Consider the following 22,117-nt stretch of genomic DNA (forward strand, 5'->3'; position numbering starts at 1 on the left):
TGAAAGAGCCAATTTCATGTATGAAAAGTGTTTCAGACCTATGAAGTTACAAAATAGATTTGCTTACTCCACATGTTCAATTCGATGTGTACTTTGTAATATTTCCAATTTTGAAGCTTTTTCGTTCATTTTACATGCACTTTCATGTGTATTGCTAGAACAGTAGTTGGCCTTTCTTTTTTAAAAAAAATTGTTTGTCATAGTAGGCCTACTGATTTTTTTTTTACATTACGTTAACATGTTAACTGGTAAATTGGTGTTCATGTACAGTATATTATATTCCTTAAAATTAAAATTGTGTACGCAGTGTTGTTTATGACAAATTTTAAGTTTTCATTTTCTTATCGAACCATCACAAATGGTAGTATTTGCGTTGTATTTCACACTGTGTGGTCATGTGTATTTGTGTGTTTGTGCGCTCATACTTAACAAAGAAGAGGGGCAAATTCCTTTGCACGTATAGGTCGGTCGGTCGGTAGACCACATGTTGTCAGCTTAATATTTTGAGAACAATTCACTTGATCGTCATGATATTTCATATGTGGCTTGGTTATGAGTAGAATAGGAACCCCCTTTTTCAGGTCAAAAGTCATAAAAGCTACTGTCTGCTCAATATCTTGAGAAACCTTTCCTTGACAGACATTAGGTCATTAAACTTGGTATATTGGTACATCTTTATGAGATGACCACTATTTATTTTGAGGTCACATGATCAAAGGTCAAGGGTCACGCTGGATATGGGAATATACAGTCCGCTCAATATCTTGAGAACCCTTTGCTTGACAGCATCAAATTTGGTACACTGGTACATCTTCAAAAGATGACCCCTTTTGATTTTTAAGTCACGTGGTAAAGGGTCAAACTGGACATAGGAAGATACTGTCATCTCAATATCTTGAGAACCCTTGACAGTCATCACACTTGGTGCACTGGTACATCAACAGGAGTAGATGACCACTATTGATTTTCAGGTCATGTAGTCGAAGGTCAAGGATTAAAAGGGACATAGCAACATATTGTCTCATATTTTAAGAATTATTTGCTTGATTGACACCAAACGTGGTACACTGATACGTCTTCAGGAGAAGATGACTCCTATTGATTTTGAGGTCACATGGTTGAAGGTCAAGAATTAAAAGGGACATAGCAACATATTGTCTCATATTTTAAGAATTATTTGCTTGATTGACACCAAACTTGCTACACTGATATGTCTTCAGGAGAAGATGACTCCTATTGATTTTGAGGTCACATGGTCAAAGGTCAAGGGTCACACTGGACATAGGAATATACTGTCCGTTCAATATCTTGAGAACCCTTTTCTTGATAGACATCAAACTTGGTACATGTACACTGGCACATCTTCAGGAGAAGATGATTCCTATTGATTTTCAGGTCACGTATTTAAAGGTCAAGGGTCTACCTGGACATTGGAATATACTGTCTGCTCAATATCTTGAGAACCTTTTGCTTGACAGACATCAAACTTAGTACACTGGTGTATATTCAAGAGAAGATGACTCCTATTGATTTTGAGGTCACATGGTCAATCTGAACATAGTAATATACTGTCCACTCAATATCTTGATAACCCTTTTGCTTGAAAGATATCAAACTTAGTACACTGGTACATCTTCAGGAGAAGATGACCCATATTGATTTTGAGGTCAAAAGTCAATAGTTGACCTGGACATAGTAATATATTGTCTCCTATATTTTAAGAATTATTTGCTTGATTGACACCAATCTTGGTACACTGGTACAGCATAAGGAGTATATGACCCCTATTGATTTTTAGGTCACATTGTCAATTCACTCTTGATATAGGAAGATATTGTCTGCTCAATATTTTGAATTGATGATACTACTATCAATTAAATGATGTGTGTATAACCCTTTTCAATTTTGCACCATGTGGGGTGGGGACATATGTGTCTCTTGTTTGACTTGGTGATACTACTTTCAATTAAATAATGCATGTGTTTATTGCTGTTTGAATTTTGCACCATGGTGGGCATATATGTTTCACAAACATCTCTTGTTATGTTTATTCCTCTATGAAGATGGCTTTTATGATTTATGAGATATCTTTTATTTTCAATTTTAAAAGATGTCTCATATAATTTACAGTTTATAAGATATCTCATAAAACGCACACAGAGCGAACGGTGAACGCAATTTAGTGAACGGTGAGCGCACGGTAAAGCAAAGTGAACGATGAGCTCATAAACTTTGAGATATCTTATGATACATGCAAGATATTTAATATGTTTTAAAAGATATCTTATAAAAGTAAATTTATATGATACATTGAAAAGTGTATGATGTGTCTTTAAAGGATTCATTTATGAGATACACGTATCTTATAAAATATCTAAAATATATCATAACGTTTATGAGATATCTTATAAAACATATAAAAATTCATTCACGAAATATCTTATCAAATATATTAGATATGTCATATAAAGCTATCTTGTATATTTTATAAGATATATCATATGAGATATCTGATCTTTTATAAGACATCTCATAAAAACAGATTTATAAGATATCTTATGAAGTTTGTTATCTGAACTAAAAACAAATATTGATATGATATCTTATAAACTTTATGGAAGATCTTATACACTATATAAGATATTTCATATATTTAATGGGGTATCTTATAAAGAAAAATATAATATATCTCATATCTTTTATAAAATGTCTTCTAAAGGATATCAGACATCTCAAACTTTAGAAGATATCTGATAACTTTTTAAGATATCTTTTAAAATTTATGAGATATCTTTAAATAGGAATAAATGTAAAAACGGCGTGCCAAACGGATAGCGGTACGTACGTGTATTGTGTTGCTAAATTGTTGCCACTCATGTGTTTGCAAAATAAGTTCACATAAAATTCGATCCAGAAATGCCCACGTTTTTGTTTGTTTGATTTGTATCGTGTTTAACTTGTGTCACAAATGTGTGCGTGTGTTATACAAAACAAACCTTATTACACATGAATTAGCACACACAGGCATATACATATAGACACATTCACATATACGCACACACATGTACATATACACTCACACCGTCACTGAAATACACACATACATGCACACTCATTCACGACCGCACATATGAGCACACACCTTTTTCTAAGGCAAAAGCAATAGCAAGTTGGTGTTTGGGACAGAGGGCTTGGGTGATGACAATTCGTGCTCGGGTACGGTCTAAAATTGATGACCATTCGTGTCCACCCTCACGGCACATTCAGTCGCCCGGCAACGATGCGTGCGGCACGTTTTGTCACCTGTCGCCAGCGACAATACGATTAGCATGAATAGTTGTCTGCGACCAAACGTACCGCGTGTGTTGTTGCCGGGGACCTGACGTGCAGAGGCGGCCAAATGTGCCGTAACAGGGCACTTTCAGTGGCATTAAGGAGGTATTCTACATCATCATAATGGCTGACTTCCTTTCAAAATATGGATGAAAACGTAAACATCAGCAATATTTGTCTATTCAATACAAAGTTCATCGACTAGCTGAGTAGCTCAGTAGGTTAACCAGTACGTTAACTGCTTAACTGTAGATCGCGAGTTCATCTGGAGATTTTTTCAGATTGCTTTCTACGAAAACTGTATTTTTTAACTAAATAAAATAGATTTGAAAGTTTTCAATTCTAAAATATTGTTGTACATATTATCCAGTTTTCATCCATATCAAATATCTCTGGTTTGGCATACCTCCTTAAGAATGATCGAATGGCAAATGTAGAGACACAGTAGAGACGACCAACAGTGTTCACCCAAATAAGTTACCTGGAAGAAACTTCCATCAGTGGAAATTTGACAGATTAGATCCAAATCTTACTTATAATGGTTTCCGTAGAAACAGATGACATTAGATCTTAATTTTGTCCTGTCTCAGATGTTTTAGTCTTTGATGTTTTAGCCTCTGAAAATACAAGTTTGATTACAGACCGACGTGTACATCGCTGAGCCACGTCTTCCTCCATGTTCAACAGTCAGTCAATCGTACAATGGAGAAGTTTGCTGGTACACAAAGAAACGCATAATGGCCCATCAATGGGACTAGTATATGTATATACTGTCCTTTTATTTTTTAAATAGCTTTGTATTCATCGTGTGTTCTTAGGTGATATTTATTTTTTGACATTTGAAGTCATTTACATATTGAAATTTTTAGTTTTTGATACATTTGTATGTGATAGTTCACAGTCAGTTCTGACTCTGTATTGTATTGAATAGATCCATGATATCCATGTTGTGTTGCATCAATGATGTAAAATTCATATGTGCATCAACATTACATGCTGAAATAAAACAATCAAATGATATTTTAGACAATAGATCCTGTTTGTTAGATTGTGTTAAGGTGGGTCCTTAGTCCTGGATTTTTGGGGTTTAGGTAGCATTTTTTTGTTTGGAATCAATAAATTAACATTCAGAGTAATGAAAAAATGCAAATTAGTTAAGGATTTCCATATCAATTTTCATTACAGACACTACTGAAGTCATGTACCCCTATGTAGATTTTTATGAAATTAATTGGAAACAGTTATTTGTCGTTATTTTAAAATAAAAACAACAAGAAAATTGTTTAATTACATTTATTTATCTAGAAACATGTCAATAACTAAAACACATGTCATTTTCAATATGTTCATCAAGTTTTAGAATAATAAATGCTGAATTATTGAATTAGTGTTATTCTCCAAAATGTAAAAAAACGAATAAATGTGGACACAATTTCCTTATAGCATGGTTTACATATCATTTTATATTAGTAAATGTACATCTATTATAGTTATTTTTGAAAAACATCCATACTTTTCCTTAATAATTTCAAATGTATAGCTTCTGGAGTATGTATACCCCCATAAAAAAAAACGAGTTATGGCAGCACACAGCTGAGCTATTCAAATTAACTCATGGATTAAAACTTTATGTAATTTCACGAAAAGACGCCTTGGTATGTTCCAGTCATTAAATCATTGACTTTGCAAAATCTTATGACGTCACAGGAGTGTGGAACTACGTTAATATTTCATTAAAGATTTATAATTAAGAACCCAGGTCCCAGTTTTATTTGATGTTTAATTTAAACAATATTTATAATTAATATTCTGAATCAATGAACTTTTGAGATTGGGTAGCAGGCGTAACCTTTATGAGCCTTCTCCCTAATTAATGAGTATCTTTTTATGCACCCCATTTTAACCCACTAGAACACATTAATATGTGCCATGATAAACATAATTTACCAATTCATTTTTACCATATTCAGTGAAAACAGAATTTACTTAGAAAAAGTAACATTTACTTTGAGCATACGATGTTTTCAGCATATCAGATAACCAATGAGTGCATGTCTTCTGCTATTTCTGCAAAAGATTGAATTTAGTACGACCATTTTCAATATTCATGCTTTTTTCAAAAAAGTATATTTTGTATTCTTGATGATGGGCATTCAAAATAATGTTTACGCAGAATGTTCAATTTAAATCCATACAATGCAGTATTTTGGAAGCCCGGGTGCAGTTCTGTTGATTAAAATGATAACATTATAAACATGACATTTCGCAGCCATTTTTAGTATTTTGACTGAAGATGGATATTCTTCATGCACTTGGAGAAAGTTTATATTTGTACCATAGATATATCTTTCCAGAATCCGTATGTGAAAGAAGAAAGCTTGTGCATGCAGAGCTGTGTTTTATGCTTTTTGAAAGAGAAATAATTCTCAAGAGTTAGCATCCTAACTAGATACGATGAACATGTCGCTTTTGATGCTCTGTACATTAAAAGATTTGTAGATATCAGAGACAAATTATGTGAAACTGTGTTGGACATTTTTCGTTTATGACATGGATGTAGATATAATCTGCCTTCAGCTTTAAAATTTTGAATTTTACTTTGGAACAGATAGCAAGGATAATATCATACATAGTCCGTACTGAAGATTAGTTTTTATGGAATATATATGGATGCAGATTAGTTTTTATGGAATATATATGGATGCAGATAAGTTTTTGTGGAATATATATGGATGCAGATAAGTTTTTATAGGATATTTTTTATTGTTTTAAGCTCGCCTTATTGCTAGACCATTACATTATGTGGGTTTTAGTATAATGTTGTACAAGATCTTATTTCTGTAATTTTACGACATGCAGATATACTGAATGTATGGAAATATTTGTTGGGTACATGACCTTGACACTTTAGTGAGCTACGTGACCTTGAAACATTAGTGAGCTATTCAGATCAAAGTATGTTGTGTGTTGAGTGATTATCATATGTAAACTTGTCAGAAGAACCACTAGCCAATTTCCTATTCAAACATTTCATGGCACAAGTCATCCTTGTATAAAGAAGATTCAAAGTTGTTTAAATGTAGGGCCATACCCTCTACCGAAGGGAATACTAACGTTTATGCTACATACTGTATCAGAAAGCTAGGAATTAATGGTAATAAAAGCTTTCTTATATAATACATGTGATGGTTTGAGTTTTTCTAAATTAGGACCCCTGAACCAATAAGGGTTTAAAGGAAAGTATATATATAGCAATATAAAATTTTGCCTTATTGAAAATGACAGAAAATAGTAAAATGATCATACATAGAAGACATATTTCAAGCTCTGTAAAATCCAGGAACTCCCAGGGTCTTCGACTTCACGTCCCATACCAGGACTCAATGTGGCCCTCCAACCCCCTGCCTCATAAAGTTGCGCCTTCCGAACAGCAATTCCTGGATCCGCCCCTGGCTTTGCAGCTGCGAGCTACTCGTGCTGTTTTGAACTAGAAATTGTTTTTATGGAAAACAAATGTCTCCCCAGATCCTTAATTGCTCGAAATGAAACATCCTCCCCTTAATGTGTTGCATAGTACGGAGGAAAAAGCGTGAGGAGAAACATAGACATTATTTCCAATAAGCCACATATAGAAGAAGTGTTCACAAACTATATATTTTACACCCTCCACCCCTCAGATCCACCATGACTTTAATGACAACAATTGGATCCTCCTGTCCCTGCAATATGCACATCTGTAACTGGCATTGAAGTATCCACAGGCACTTGTTTCATACATGGGGAGACCCATGTATTATTAAGGAGGGGGACCCATGTATGAAACAAGTGCCTGTGGAAGTATCAATACAATTCAATTCAATTATTTATTGATTCACCAAGCATGTTGGCATACAATCATGTTACACAATATGTCATATATAATGACAATAAACTGATTACTAACAGTTTATTTACATATATGTAAATACAAGTATATATTTGATATGTACCTGTGATATTAGACTATGTATGCAATTTAGTATTGCATATTACATAAATTAAATGTAGTTATAGCACTCTGCTTTTGGTGCGCTATTCAAAACATTCATGTAAAAATTCACGAAACCTTCTAGCATGAACTACATTGACAGGGTTGCATAGTACTTTACCATGGTTTTCCTTTGATATATCATCGTCTGAATTGTAGCTGTTCAAAGGGTAATATTTCTTTCTTATATCTTTATACATGAAGCAGTCATATAAAAAAGTATTGTACAAATTTCAAATCTATCCGATAAGCCTTATACACATGTAGGGGAAGTTTTCACAAGCTAAAACTTTTAGGACAATAATTGGACCCCCTGTCCCGACAGTATGCGCATCTAAAGCATTGAATCTATCCGATAAGCCATATAGGAGGAGAAGTATTCACAAGCTGTTTTTATATCCATCACCCCTCTTAGATACACCAAAAATGAAGAAGAAAAAAATCATGGGATATAAGACAAGAGAAATAACTCTAAATTTCCGACTGACACTTCCATTCGTTCACTAGGCTGTTGTCATGTGACACCATACCAATCAAGAACTCGGATAGAGAAGTGTAATGCTGCAGGTAACGTTATAATTATTGGAAGAATAGATCATCGCCAAAATGTCCTTTTTTATACATGAATCTGATTAATTAATATTTAGAAGTAAAATCGTAATATAAGTAAAACGAAAGTTGGTATCTGCTGACCAGCTTTATCGCGAGGGGCGTATAATTCTTGGCCTACTCCATTGACAATGGGTGTATATCGCTCTGTATAAATTTGGAAATGGCAATAATAAAGAAAAAGTCAATAAATGGTAACTTTATAATTAATCAAATAGCCTTGTTTTACGTTAATTGACTTTTTATTTTCGACATCAGTAATGGGGGTAGGGGAGGGGCGGTAATAGCACAATATAATTGAAAATTGGATCACAGTTGATTAAACAGTGGCTGATTTAGAGGAAGGCCTAGGCCCCATCCCCCATTTTAACTAGAATAATTAGAATTGAAAACATGACATCAAAGTTTATTATCGGGAATAAGAAAAGCCAAATATCAGTTTATTAAATAGTTTGAAACATTTACTGAGTAGGCCCTGTGTGACATAGTGTGGATGATTTGGTGGTGTATATGATTTATATTGTGTTTAAATATTTTAATGTAGCCGGTCTAAATATAACTCTAATCATGTTAACTATCCCACTAGTATACCTATCTATCAAAATGGTTGAAATAGAACTAATAAATTTTTATTATTAAATTCTAGAATACTTAAATTGAATGACCATGGACCCCCACCACAGTGCCCAAGATGTCGTCCGATGTGACCTTTGTGAGACAGCTATAGTACAGATGTACTGTGATTTCTGCCACGTCAATCTATGCATTGCCTGTATAGGAAAACATGTTGCTGATGACTATCAAAAGCATATAGTGGTACCATTCCAAAAACGAAACTCTACCTTGATCTATCCAAAGTGTAGTACACATCAAACTGAAAAATGTAAATTGCATTGCAAGGAATGTGACAAGTTTGTGTGTTCATTGTGTGCCGCAGATAAACACAAGTGTCATATATTTTCAATTCTTTCTGAAATCTACAATGAAATAAAAGCAGACATGACAAAAGATTCAGAGGAGATAGAAAACATTATTTCTCCAACATATGAAGAAATGGCCACTGATTTAGAAACTCAAATAACCAACTTGGAGAATATGTGAAATTCACAACGGTAGTTACAAAACATGGAGAGGAATGGCACACAGAAATTGACAATGTCATCAACAAAATGAAAAATGAAATAGAAGAGATGAAAATCAAACACCTGGAAATTCTGAAGAAACATTTGGATGAAATTAAGCAGATACAGTCCCTTATTGAGCAATCACTGATTACTTTGAATAAAATGGAGGAATCCAATGAAGTGTCTGTGACCATGGAATACAGATCCCAAAACAAAGAATTCAGAAAACTTCCTCCCAAACTCCGAGTCTCACTGCCTACATTTAGTCCAAACACGATAGACAGAGAACAGCTTTACAAGTCACTGGGATCTTTGATACCATTATCATTTACAACAGATGTAAATGGCTACACGGTGAAGAAAGCTGAAACCTCACCCAAAGAACTGATGGGTGAACCAGAGCTTGTCACTACAATAAATACTGGGTATGAAGATCTCCGCAGTGTTACCTGTCTGAGAGAAGAAGAATTCTGGACAAGTGGAAAAGTCAGTGATATGAAATGCTTTAATGTTCAAGGTACAGTTATTAATACAATCAAAACAAAATCAGTGGAACAGCCAAATGATATAGCAGTGACAAGTGATGGGGATCTAGTGTACGCTAGTGGGACTGTGAATAAAGTGAAGAGTGGACAGACAGAGGAGGTGATCAGATTACAGGGCTGGATACCTAACAATCTCTGTGTCACCTCCTCTGGTGATCTCCTGGTTACCATGCACAGTGATGATGAAACACAATCCAAAGTTGTCCGTTACTCGGGTTCCACAGAGAAACAAACAATCCAGTATGATGATGAGGGTAAGCCTCTATATTCAGGAAATAATTACACTAAATACATCAGCGAGAACAGAAACCTGGATATCTGTGTGGCTTACTGGGGAGCTGGTGCAGTAGTGGTGGTCAACCAGGCTGGAAAACTTCGATTTAGATACACTTGTCATTCTTCTTCTACCAAATACAAAGCATTCAAACCCTGGGGAATTACAACAGACAGTCAGAGTCAGATCCTGACAACAAACTGTGGTAACCACTGTATTCACATCCTGGACCAGAATGGACAGTTCCTCTGCTATATAGATAACTGTGATCTGAAGTGTCCCTGGGGTTTATGTGCGGACAAAAGTGACAAGTTGTTTGTTGCTGAGAATTATAGTGGAAATGTGAAGAAAATCAAATATCTACAATAAACGCTACTGTTTATAGCCATGCAAGTTAGAGACTTCAATGTATGAGCTTAATGGTTAAAACCTATTTCACCAGGATGCATGGAAAATGAAACATAAATTGTAGGTGTAATTTTGTAATTAAAAGATTTGTACAGCATCCTATCAACATTAGTTCTCTAAAGCGCTTTACAAATGTGAGAGAAAAGATAATATAAAATAGATGTGCACATACATGTGAATAAAATATTCATAGTGTCAGAATAAAAATGCATAATTATCATCATTAATATATAGCGCCTGATGTAATGATATAATCATCCTAATAACATTTAAAACAATTTCGAAAAACCCTTAGGAATAATTAAATACATAGAAAGGATGTAAGTATGATAACAAACTTGTTCAATTTGTAATTGAAGGGGGTTTTGTTTGTAAAGAAAAAATGTAAGCTGTAATGTAAGATCACTAATTATGTAAAAAAAAAAAAAAAAAAAAAAAGATTGCAACATCTCAATAAATTCAAACAATCAACGCCAGACTTATCTTCCTGTTCCATCTGTTAATTTAATGACACTAATTAATTCTGTAATGGGTGTCCAACTTTATTTAGCACAGCAAACAGGTAGATCTTATTGATATACTTCATACATATATATCTGTTAACCACACAGACAAACACACACACATAGATTGAGACCCACACACAGATAGACATCTACACAGATAGACATCCACACACAGATATACACAACATACATATAGATAGAGAGACACAACAGCCATATACACACACCACACACACAGATAGATTAAACACACAAACACAACAGACAGACACAAACAAACAAACAGACAGACACACACCACACAGATTGATTAGACACACATAAACACAAACACACACAGACAAACAGACACAAATACACAGATAGACACAACAGACACACACCACACACACAGATAGATTATATATATACACACACACACACACACAGACACAAACACGCAAACATACCCTACACACAACACACAGATATACACACACATAGACAGACCCACATACAACACACACACACACATAAACACAACACAGACAGACACACACACAGATGGACACAACATACACACACAACACACACAGATAGATTAGACACACACAAACACACACACACACAAACACACAGACACACACAAACACACAGACACACACAAACACACACAGACACACACACACACACACAAACACACTCACACAAACACACACACACACACAAACACACAGAAACACACAGAAACACACAAACACACACAGACACACACAGACACACACAAACACAATCACACACACACACACACACACACACACACAAACACACAGACACACACAAACACACACAGACACACACACACAAACATACACACACACAAACACACACAGACAGACACAAACACACAGACACACACAAACACACAGACACACACAAACACACACAGACAGACACAAACACACACAAACACACAAACACACACACACACAAATACACAGACACACACAAACACACACAGACAGACACAAGCACACAGACACACACAAACACACACAGAGAGACACAAACACACAGACATACACACACAGACAAACCCAAGCACAACACACTCAAACACAACACACACATATAGACAAAAACACACACACAGACACAAACACACAACATACATATAGACACACATATAGACAGACCCACACACAACACACACAGATAGACACACACACAGACAGACCCAAACACAACACACACAGATAGATTAGACACACATAAACACAAACACACATATATAGACACAAACACACAGACAGACACAAACACACAACATACATATAGACACACACATAGACAGACCCACACACAACACACACAGATAGACACACACACAGACAGACCCAAACACAGCACATACAGATAGATACACACACACACATACAAACACAACACACACAGATAGATACACACATAGACAGACAAAAACACAACACACACAGATAGACACACACACAGACAGACCCAAACATAACACACACAGATAGATACACACACATACAAACACAACACACACAGATAGATATACACACAGACAGACACTCAAACACAACACACACAGATAGACACACATACACAGACAGACACAAACGCAACACACACAGATAGATACACACAGACAGACACAAACAGACACAAACACAACACACAGAGATAGAAACAAACACACAGACAGACACAAACACAACACACACAGACAAAACACACACACACACATACAAACACAACACACACAGACAAAACACACACATACACACAGACAAAAAACACACACACACAGATAGACACGCAACACACACGCACGATGTATATTGGTCTCATCCTCAGTCCATCGTTTGGTAGACATTTAAACAAATGTTTCCATTATAATTTTGTCTATGAAATGGTTTTGTCAAATTTCTCCCAAGATTTTTAGAAAGTACTGTATTATTCCATGTAAACCTTTCACTGTTGTTTTTGCTTGTTTCTTTTTTATTGACTTATTCTATTTTGATGAGACATCTAACATGTTTATTTCAACTTTTAGGTCACGCGAGTAAACTCAGATGACGTTTTGGGATTGATTATTTTGAAACTATTTTGAAATTGAACCTATTGACCATTTTCAACTTTTTCTTGGTAACCAACGTTTCCAGTTCTTTTCAAATGGTACATGTATTTTAACATCTTTGTGACAAGGGAGATATAATTGTAAATTTCAGGGCTCCTGCACCTCCAGGACAAAAATTGAACAATTTTCAAAAATCTTCTCTACAACCACCCATCTGTAAGACAAACTAAATGCATATTGATGTAGAGCAGGAATATCTCTACCAATACTGTAAATTTTATGATCCCCAGGGTAGAGGTTCTGAGTCCAGGGCCGGACCAAACTCGGTATATATACATGTAGTGTATTGTGTAAATAAATCTTCTTTAATGCCATTGATGCAAAATTGAAACTAGATAGATATTTTGAAGGAGTAGATAGTCCTTTACCAAAATGATAAATTTCATGATCCCAGGGGATAAGGGTTTTGGTTCTAGAGTGGAACCAAAATTATCATAGTGATTATTGTCTAAACGTTATCATTTGAAAGACTTCTTGAAGTTTGCTATCAATACAGTATGAAAATATATTTAGGAAAAGCAGAAAACGATGTACCAAAATGTTAATTTCGCAATTCAAGCCGGCATGAATTAATAAATACGTACACATTTCTCATCTTATCCATCATGTTTCTCTCAGGTAGTCTAGTTTACTCCACCTGTATATAACCCAAATGTGAAGGTCACACATGAGTGATTTTTCTAGGTGGACACTCTGATATTTCCCCTGATTGAAGATAGCTGATCGCCACGGGATAAGTGTCCCGCAGTCTGTACAATGGACAATGGTATTTACTGTTGGAATACAAATGGAGTTTATCGTTTTGTTTCTTGGATTATGGAAATAAAGGGAGTTTTACCACTACTAAGAGTATTTTCGACAAGTGTACACGTACATCTGCGGTCCTTTGCAGATATTACGAGTAGACCCAGGTAAATAGTCGTCCGTATCCGATACTTTTCTATGGCGAGCATACATGACCATGTCAGGTTCATAAGTACAGTTGCACTTATGTATTTGCATTTTGCTTGAAGTAAGTGTGAATGGTATAGATTCTATACCCTTTGTTTATTCCATTTCATCAATAGATCTAGATAATAGATGAAGTATTTCTCCGCGTTTTTGTATAGTTTTGACATATTTACTGCAAATGTACGAACATTCACGTAAAGAAAAGGCATTCTATATTTATTTATCCAAAGCTTTTAGAATGATTTACTACTGTACGATATGTTTATTGTAATTTTGAGTTATGTTCTTATTCGTTCTACTCAAACGAACATAAATGATTTATAAGATAAACACAAACATGCAGTTTAGGATATGAGGCGTTCTGAAAGTGCAGTTTACTTATTTAAAAAAAAAACAACAATTTTTCAAACAGTATTCTCTCCCATTCTACAAAATGTTTACTTATTTCGAAAGACAAAGAAGAGCAATGAAGAAAAACTTGAATATCAAACTGCATATACCTAGATTTTTTGTTACATATAACTTTTCCTGAATGTTTTCTCTAACATAGCCATCTTTAGCCTTTTCCACCACCGCCCATGCTTTTTAAACAATCTATCACTGATACCAGCAGTTGCAGCTGAAGAAGCTCCGAATGAGCGCAAGCTATGAAGACCGAATTTACTTCTATCAAACTCTATTTCTCCAAAGGCATCCAAAACAATTTCTCTAGCCCTAGAATAAGACAAAGGGCGATTATCTCTCCCAACCTTGTATGTTACAGCGGTTTTACAGAATGTCAATGATCTGAAGAATTAACATCAACTTCCAACAATTTTATGTATTCTTCTAATGTTTGAATTATACAGGTATCGCAATTAGTTCTAGCAATACACAACTTATGGCCTTCTTTATATACATCCGTCTTACTTTTGACTGTGTCAATTATCATAAAAGTGTTATAAAATGATATGTCTTTAAGTTTTATATTTGCGAGCTCTGAAAATCTGAGGAACCCTGCAACTCCTAATAAACACATACATACATTTCGTATATCATACAATGTTTTAGATTTAAATCTTTGAACCAATGATTTTAACTGGTCTGGTGTTATTGGTTCCTTCTTAACGACGGGCTTGGAAGTCTCTCTAACTGCACCCTCCTTTGTTAATTTTACTAAAGCAGAATCACATGGATCTTTAAAACCTGTTAACTGATGGTCCCAACTTCTTGCATGTGTAGCTAATTGAATTTTGCTAGAAGACTTGGAATCCTTAGCGATAGAGATTATATATAATGCCACGTGTTCTTCCGCTGCTGGTAGCGAAGAAATGGAAGGCAGAAGAGCGTTGCAACACCGACAGAAGGAATTGAATGCGTACCTATATTGATTTAATGTATTGTCCGCTCTTGATTTTAGACACCGACAGAAGCTTTGCAGGTTATAAGATGCTTAATAGCGCGGAATAATTAGCAAATAGGGGGTACTAACCAATTGTTCTCGTGTTCCCAGTTCTGAGTGAAACAGTCAATAGCTTCGGAGCCAGGATTCTAAAATTCTGAATTATATCTTTCCAACTTGCAATTATTATAATTTGCAAATCTAACGACAGTAAATGGTCCGAACAGGTTGTTAACAAATTCGGAAAACACCACAGTTACGCCCCAATCGGCCTCCGTGGCCGAGTGGTTAGAGCATCGCGCTCAAAATCACACGGCCTCTCACCTCTGCCGTCGCGGGTTCGAATCCTGCTCGCGCCAGTAAGTGAGAAAGTTTCCCAGTTTACTTTCGGAAGGTCGATGGTCTCTTCCCATGTACATTGTATCTGGATTCTCTCTTCCACAAATAAAACCTGGGCGCCACCAGATAACTGAAAAATTGTTGAATGTCACGGTAAACATCAATCAATCAATCTACCGTCATGATCAATGATATTACTCAAAATATCAGCCTTCTCGTTTTGAAGCCTAGGAACCCATTGAATATCTAATGAAATTTTGTACTCTACACACATCTTAAAGACATTGTAAGCAAGAATTTGTAAGTGATGTTTCATATTACCTGACTGGACGATTTTAACACAACTCTGGTTATCAGTAAACCTTCTTCAAACTTTCTCTAAATGAAACTAAAGCTAATTCAATTGCCCTAAGTTCTCTCCGAGTAGAGCTCATGCTTGTCTTAAACTTTTTCCACATCATATGAAAAACTTTAAAATCAACTTCAACAGTGTATGCTCCTGACGCAACACTACTCGCATCGGAGTAAATAACAACAATTTTCTTTGTCGGCGTGTGCAATGCAAATAACGTGTTCTTTCAGAGTGTATACATTGTAACCAAAAGTTACATTTATCAAGACCCTCATGTTTGTGTGTGAATACCAGAATCTTGTCCCATGATTGTCTACATGCTATTTCCATAGACAAAAATCTGGTCATTACGTTACATATGTTACCCATAACTGGTGACATTAAGATTATCTTTCCGACGACTCTTGCCTATTCTCTGGCTTTAAATTTTGGAAAACTCTTTACTACTTTCCGCAATGAAGCAACTGTATCTTCAAGACGTCAACTGCTCTCGACTCTAGTTTGTCTAACCCCTCTAACAAATCTGTGTTAAACTCGTATTGGACCCGGTTTCCTTCAGACTTGATCTTGTGTAGAGAATTTTCTCTGAATTTCTTCGAAATAAATTCTGGTCTGGCTACCCAGTGATGGTTTAAAGATTTACGTGTGTAGATGAGCGATCTGGCCCATGGGCCTCTTGTAAATGAAACCCTGTGTAATTCATTTAAAAAAAAAAAAAAAAAAAAAGCATGATCAAATTGATATAGACAGCTATGTTTTCAACATCAGTGAATTAAAATGGCATTAAATGCAATGAACATTAACGAATGTTATAATTTCACGCAAATCATCAGCATTGCACAGCTAGATAGGATTGATGGGAGACAGCTGCGTGTTACGACAACCCACAAGAAGTTACAATTCAGTTTGTCTATCGTTTAGGTCACTCTTAGTGAATATTTCAAAAACAGTTTCTTTAATGCTATTGATACTAACTTTGAATTGGTTCCATAGTGGGCCCAAAATTATTATATCGATTAAATGTCTTTATCATTTGAATGAGTTTTTTAATTTGCTGACATTGTATAAAAACTTTAGATATTTTTAAAGAAAAGCAGAAAAAGATTTTCCAAAATTGTGAATTTCGGAACCCCAGGCTTTTGACTCTAGATAAATTCCAGAATAGTCATATAGTGTTGGTATAACGTATTGTGTAAAGCCTTTCATCAGTATGGACTTTACATAATATGATATTTTATATTAACTTTAATTGGTATAGGACAGGTCGTGGCAGAATTCGCTTCATGACCGGGAATATGTCGAGTATGGATGCTGAAATCGAAAACTGGTCAATTAAACAATTGAAATCTTTTCTACGAGAGGGTATGGTAATGGAAGCAGATCGAGTCGGGGGTGTGGTTATGAAAAAGAATTTTAAAAATGAAATAACTTATAAAATCGAAATAGTACTACTAGCATATTGACACAAACTTTTCAATAATTTCCTGCAATTGCCAAGTAAAGGAAAGAATTAAATATTGGACATTTTTCTAAGTAATATAAATGCATGCTATACAAATATTTATGATGGTGATTTCCTTATGAAATATTTGTCATGAAATGGAAGAATGGAACTATTCTATAGCAATTTATATCGTTATTCGATCTAGTTCGATCTTTTATTGTAAGAATGACTTATAATGTAATGGGACTGTTGAATTTATTAAATGACCGCATTTTGCAGTGATATACACTGTATATATAACGGTTTTTTGTTTTTGTTTTTTGGTTTTTTTTTTTGGAATGGATTACAAACTCGTTTAGATATGTGAAAAAATAAACACCTTTTATAACATTAAGAAGAATAATAGTTAGGAAACGTCAAGCTTAAACTCAGAGATATATACCGTTTGTGGTGAAGTTATGCGCCGTGTACACCATTTAAATCATAAAAGTGCAAATGTTAATGAGTTGAATCATTTAAATTTTAACATAAAATAAGAAAATTTATTTTTATAAATATAATATTGCGGGCCATTTCACATAGTCATTTCACTTCATCCTTTGTGTAAAGATGGTTTGTGAAGATATTTTTTTTATATGGTTATACTTAGATTTGAAACTGGAATATTTTTATAAATATTCAAACGGAAATCTGTCATAGGCCTCTCATTTATATACGGTAGGGTAAATTTTACTCGCCGATCAAAGGAGGTGGACATCTCCAGAATTCAGAAGCGTCAGTCCGATATACCGGTACCTTGACGTGTATCGTGTCAGAACTGTAAATAAAACATTGATATTGAACAATTAGCGACCTCTGGCATTTTATTATGAATCTGACCGTGCTAAAACACGAGGTTCTACAAAGGTCCAGAGTAAAGATCCTGAGGAAATTCATGCAGTATTTACAATGTACAAGCAAAGTTGGTTATATTCACATGCATGAAGGAAACCTAAGCATTGTGAATTTTTATCAACAAAAGCATATTTGTCGGCATGATTGCTGACCTGTAAAATTATACAGCAATATTTTCGCGACCTTTTGCACTGTTGATAATGACGCTTCTCGAAATACTAAAAATAAAACCAAACTAAAATTCGCAAGCACACTACGTGTCGCATCAAGGAAAGATAACTCATGTTTTTGGATTGGCCTGTTGCCTGTGGTTTTGATCAAATCTCCAAGTATATAAATTTCGTCAACACCAAAGTAATGTTATGCTCCAAATCATAATTAAGAGTCTACAATGATAAGATGTTTGGATATATTTAAAGCATTGTGTTTCTAATATTTTTTCCAGACATTGGAAAATTATTTTTTTCTTTCATATCCACTGAATTTAGTGTACCTCCTTCATGTTTATACAAAGTGTCATATTGGATTGCATAGTATGCACTTCTTTTTACTATTATCGGTATTGTCTTATCTTTTCGTGTAGCTAATTATAATGGTATTCGAAAGACCTTGTCTCGGGTTGCAACAGAAATATCCAGGCATCACACCTTTCATTCGTACGGAAGCCGATAAGTGCCAGGGTATAGAATTAATATTCATTTAACTGGCGGCCGCCACTTAATTTATGTAGCGACCGCAATATAAATTAACTGGCGGCTGCCACTTAATTTATCTGGTGGCCGCCACTTAATTTACACATGGCGGCTGCGAATTTCAAAAACAGTTTAATTTATATTGCTGAGTGATTATTTTGGTAAGATTTAGAATAGTACGCAAACACGTAGCATCGGTTTTGAAAGTGTAGGGACAGGCGGTGGAGAAAGTGTCTTTTACAATTGTTGACAAGCAGAAATGGAACCTAAAAATGTCTCTTTTGCCTAAACTTTGTACTCCTAAATTGGAGGTGGCTCCGTTCGTCATTCAATTCATCAGTTCAATCATTATTACATTTTTACCATTCATTACCACAATAATGCTCTTAATTGTATATCACATATGAATTTATAAGTATTGGAGAAGGAGATTACAGGGATTGCACCCCTTTCATTTTGAGAGAGAGAGAGAAAAGGAGATAGGAGTTGAATAACTGGCGGCCGCCATATAAATTAAGTGGCGGCCGCCACATAAATTAAGTGGGGGCTGTCAGTTAAATGAATATTGATTCTATACCCTGGCACCCATCGGCTTTCGTACATTCATTATAGATGGTGAGGTTAAAACGATGAAATAGAATGGCGTGAAGGTGCACACAAAATTCCGATGCATTTTATCCAAGAATCATCATGAAATTTAGAATGATCGTTCTCTCCAGTTGGTAGGTGTATTATTGTTGTTCTTTCAATATGATTTTTCAGCAAAGTGCAGATATTTTTCAAAATGTTGCAGGCTGAATTGCACATATTGTTCATTTGTTATGGTGGTAAAATGATATTTTAATTGTTATTGTTAATTGTTAAAAAACGGTTTATATATGAGAGCTTTACGAAATGAAATTCAAATTTTAAGCAATGTCATCGACAATTTTAAAGATAAATGTTAAGTAAATGCCTGTTCTTGCACTTTAGCTTATACCTGATCAAAACTGAAAAGGTACAAATTAAAACCGTTTCTGGACATTTGGTCCGAACCAATAGCTGTTTTATACCAGGTCGCATTAATTTTTATTGGACTTGTCCGACGAACCTTGGCGAACACTGGTGTGGCTGTATTTATGTTTATTGTCGAGTGATGGCATCTGAGGAATTGTTTAGTTGTATAAGTTATGTTAAATTCTCCCCCTATTTTTTTTTTAAAAAGAGAAGTTGTATTAAAAAAATTGAAAAATGTGCATAAACCCAATAATTATTGATTTATGAGTGGAGTTTTTCAAAAAATGTTCTTGTGCTAAAATATTAATGCAGTGGCATATTTTGACAAAAATGAGTATAATATGTTGAAATAGTGAAATAAAATTCAGACAAGTTGTTAACTTACCAATGTCTAAATGTATGTAGACAAAATTAATTGCGCTTTGATTGTTATAGAGACACAACATACATTTAGGCATAAGTTTTTGACTTCAACTCAACTTTCAGTACTTTGTATATTATAGCTAATTTTGTCCACAGGCACCTGAAGTATGGATATTAATAACCCCACCCCCCACCCCTTTTCATATTTTTTTTTGGTGACAATAATTTCTCTGAAATGTATGAATTCCCAGTCTATCTCATCCCTCTTTCTATTCATGTAATCGTTTCACGCTTTTTGTAAGCTTTAGAGATTGGCCTTCTACCGGTATAATAAAAAGCGTGAAACGATTACATGAATCGAAAGAGGGATGAGATAAACTGGGAATTCAAAGATTTCAGAGAAATTATTGCCACCAAAAAAAATATGAAAAAAGGGGGGGGGGGGGGTAATATCCATACTTCAGGTGCCTGTGATTTTGTCCATATGGGGAATAAACCTTGAACACAATGTATGATCTGTATTTTATTTCTATATCGAATGAAAATAAAACTTTATTATTATGTAGTGAAAATAAAACTTTATCATTACGAAATCGATACTAATATTTCACAGCCGTGTTAGCATCATTAATCATGGGATATCACGGAGCATTGAATATTACGGATTCCTAAGACAAGAGAGATAACTCTAAATTTCAGAATGACACCTCCCTGAGACAGTCTCCATGCCTTCAATATTGCCAGGTGACATACCAGACAAGACACGACATTCAACAAACAGGGAAGTGTAATGAGGCCTTGCTAGAGAAGTGCAATGCTACAGGTAACGTTATGCATATTGGAAGAATACCTCGTCATTAAATGTCGTTTTTACGCATGAACCTGATTATTTAGAAGTAAAAAAAAGCATATTAAGTTAAAACGAAAGTTGGAATCTGCTTTTTAATGGAGCGCCAAATTAACATAAACTCAAATAATTGAAAATATCTTTAATAATCTAATAGTATTTAAAGATATCACCAATATCCATTTGATGCGCGCAATAATTCAATTGTAAACATCTCTTCAAATAATTAAAGGACAAGTATGTTATTGTAAAACTCGAGAATATGGGTGTTTCCGCCTCGTTGAACTAGAGGTTGGAGCGTTCGCCCCGCATGCGGAAGGGGTGTTGCTAAAACGCGGAACGGAAAATGAAACGGAAGGCGGAACGGAAAATAGTGTATGCAATAATGTCATGAGGTCAGCATTTTGCAAAATAAAAGGTTTATCATGAACGAGGAAGCAGAAATTACAGAGAGAGCGGGATGTCATCCACAAAATCCACCGTTTCATGTTCTTCATACTAATGTATAAGTATTTTAAAATCATTAACTTACCATGAAAAATATTAAGAAAGAAAATGATATATAAAAAAAATAAAGTAACCAGACTGAAGACTAGAAATTTCAAAATTTATATCCAATGAATATATCTCACCCGGAAACAACACTGTAAAAGATAAAATAATTCTTTCAACAATTTCCCCAGACATAGCCTTCTTGAAAAGTGAACTTGCTTTTATTCGTAATTTAGTTCTACAACTGATATAATATATGTATGTATTCATGTATCACATCAAATTTTAAAGCGAACGAGTCCGGTGTGTATGAAAGGTTTGCCTCATTTGAGATTAATCTATGTGTAAATTCGTACATTTACCGATATCATGCGGAGTAGTGTAGAACCCGAAGAGA

General features: G+C 34.8%; 2 protein-coding genes across 2 annotated transcripts in view; both read left to right on the forward strand.

The window, feature by feature from the left end:
- The window catches only part of LOC125655501 (E3 ubiquitin-protein ligase Midline-1-like), a 35,473-nt gene that overhangs the window by 7,246 nt on the left and 6,110 nt on the right, over positions 1–22,117 (forward strand). The window contains exons 2-3 of the mRNA XM_048885820.2: positions 8,616–9,579; positions 21,081–21,204. The gene's annotated coding sequence lies outside the window, so the exon portion shown is untranslated. The remainder of the gene's footprint in view (positions 1–8,615; positions 9,580–21,080; positions 21,205–22,117) is intronic.
- Positions 9,139–10,281, forward strand: LOC130048615 (uncharacterized). The gene has a single exon (XM_056145599.1). It carries the CDS (start codon positions 9,139–9,141, stop codon positions 10,279–10,281), a length of 1,143 nt encoding a protein of 380 aa, XP_056001574.1.

This window comes from Ostrea edulis, chromosome 7, assembly GCF_947568905.1.
Source record: "Ostrea edulis chromosome 7, xbOstEdul1.1, whole genome shotgun sequence".
Taxonomy (NCBI): domain Eukaryota; kingdom Metazoa; phylum Mollusca; class Bivalvia; order Ostreida; family Ostreidae; genus Ostrea; species Ostrea edulis.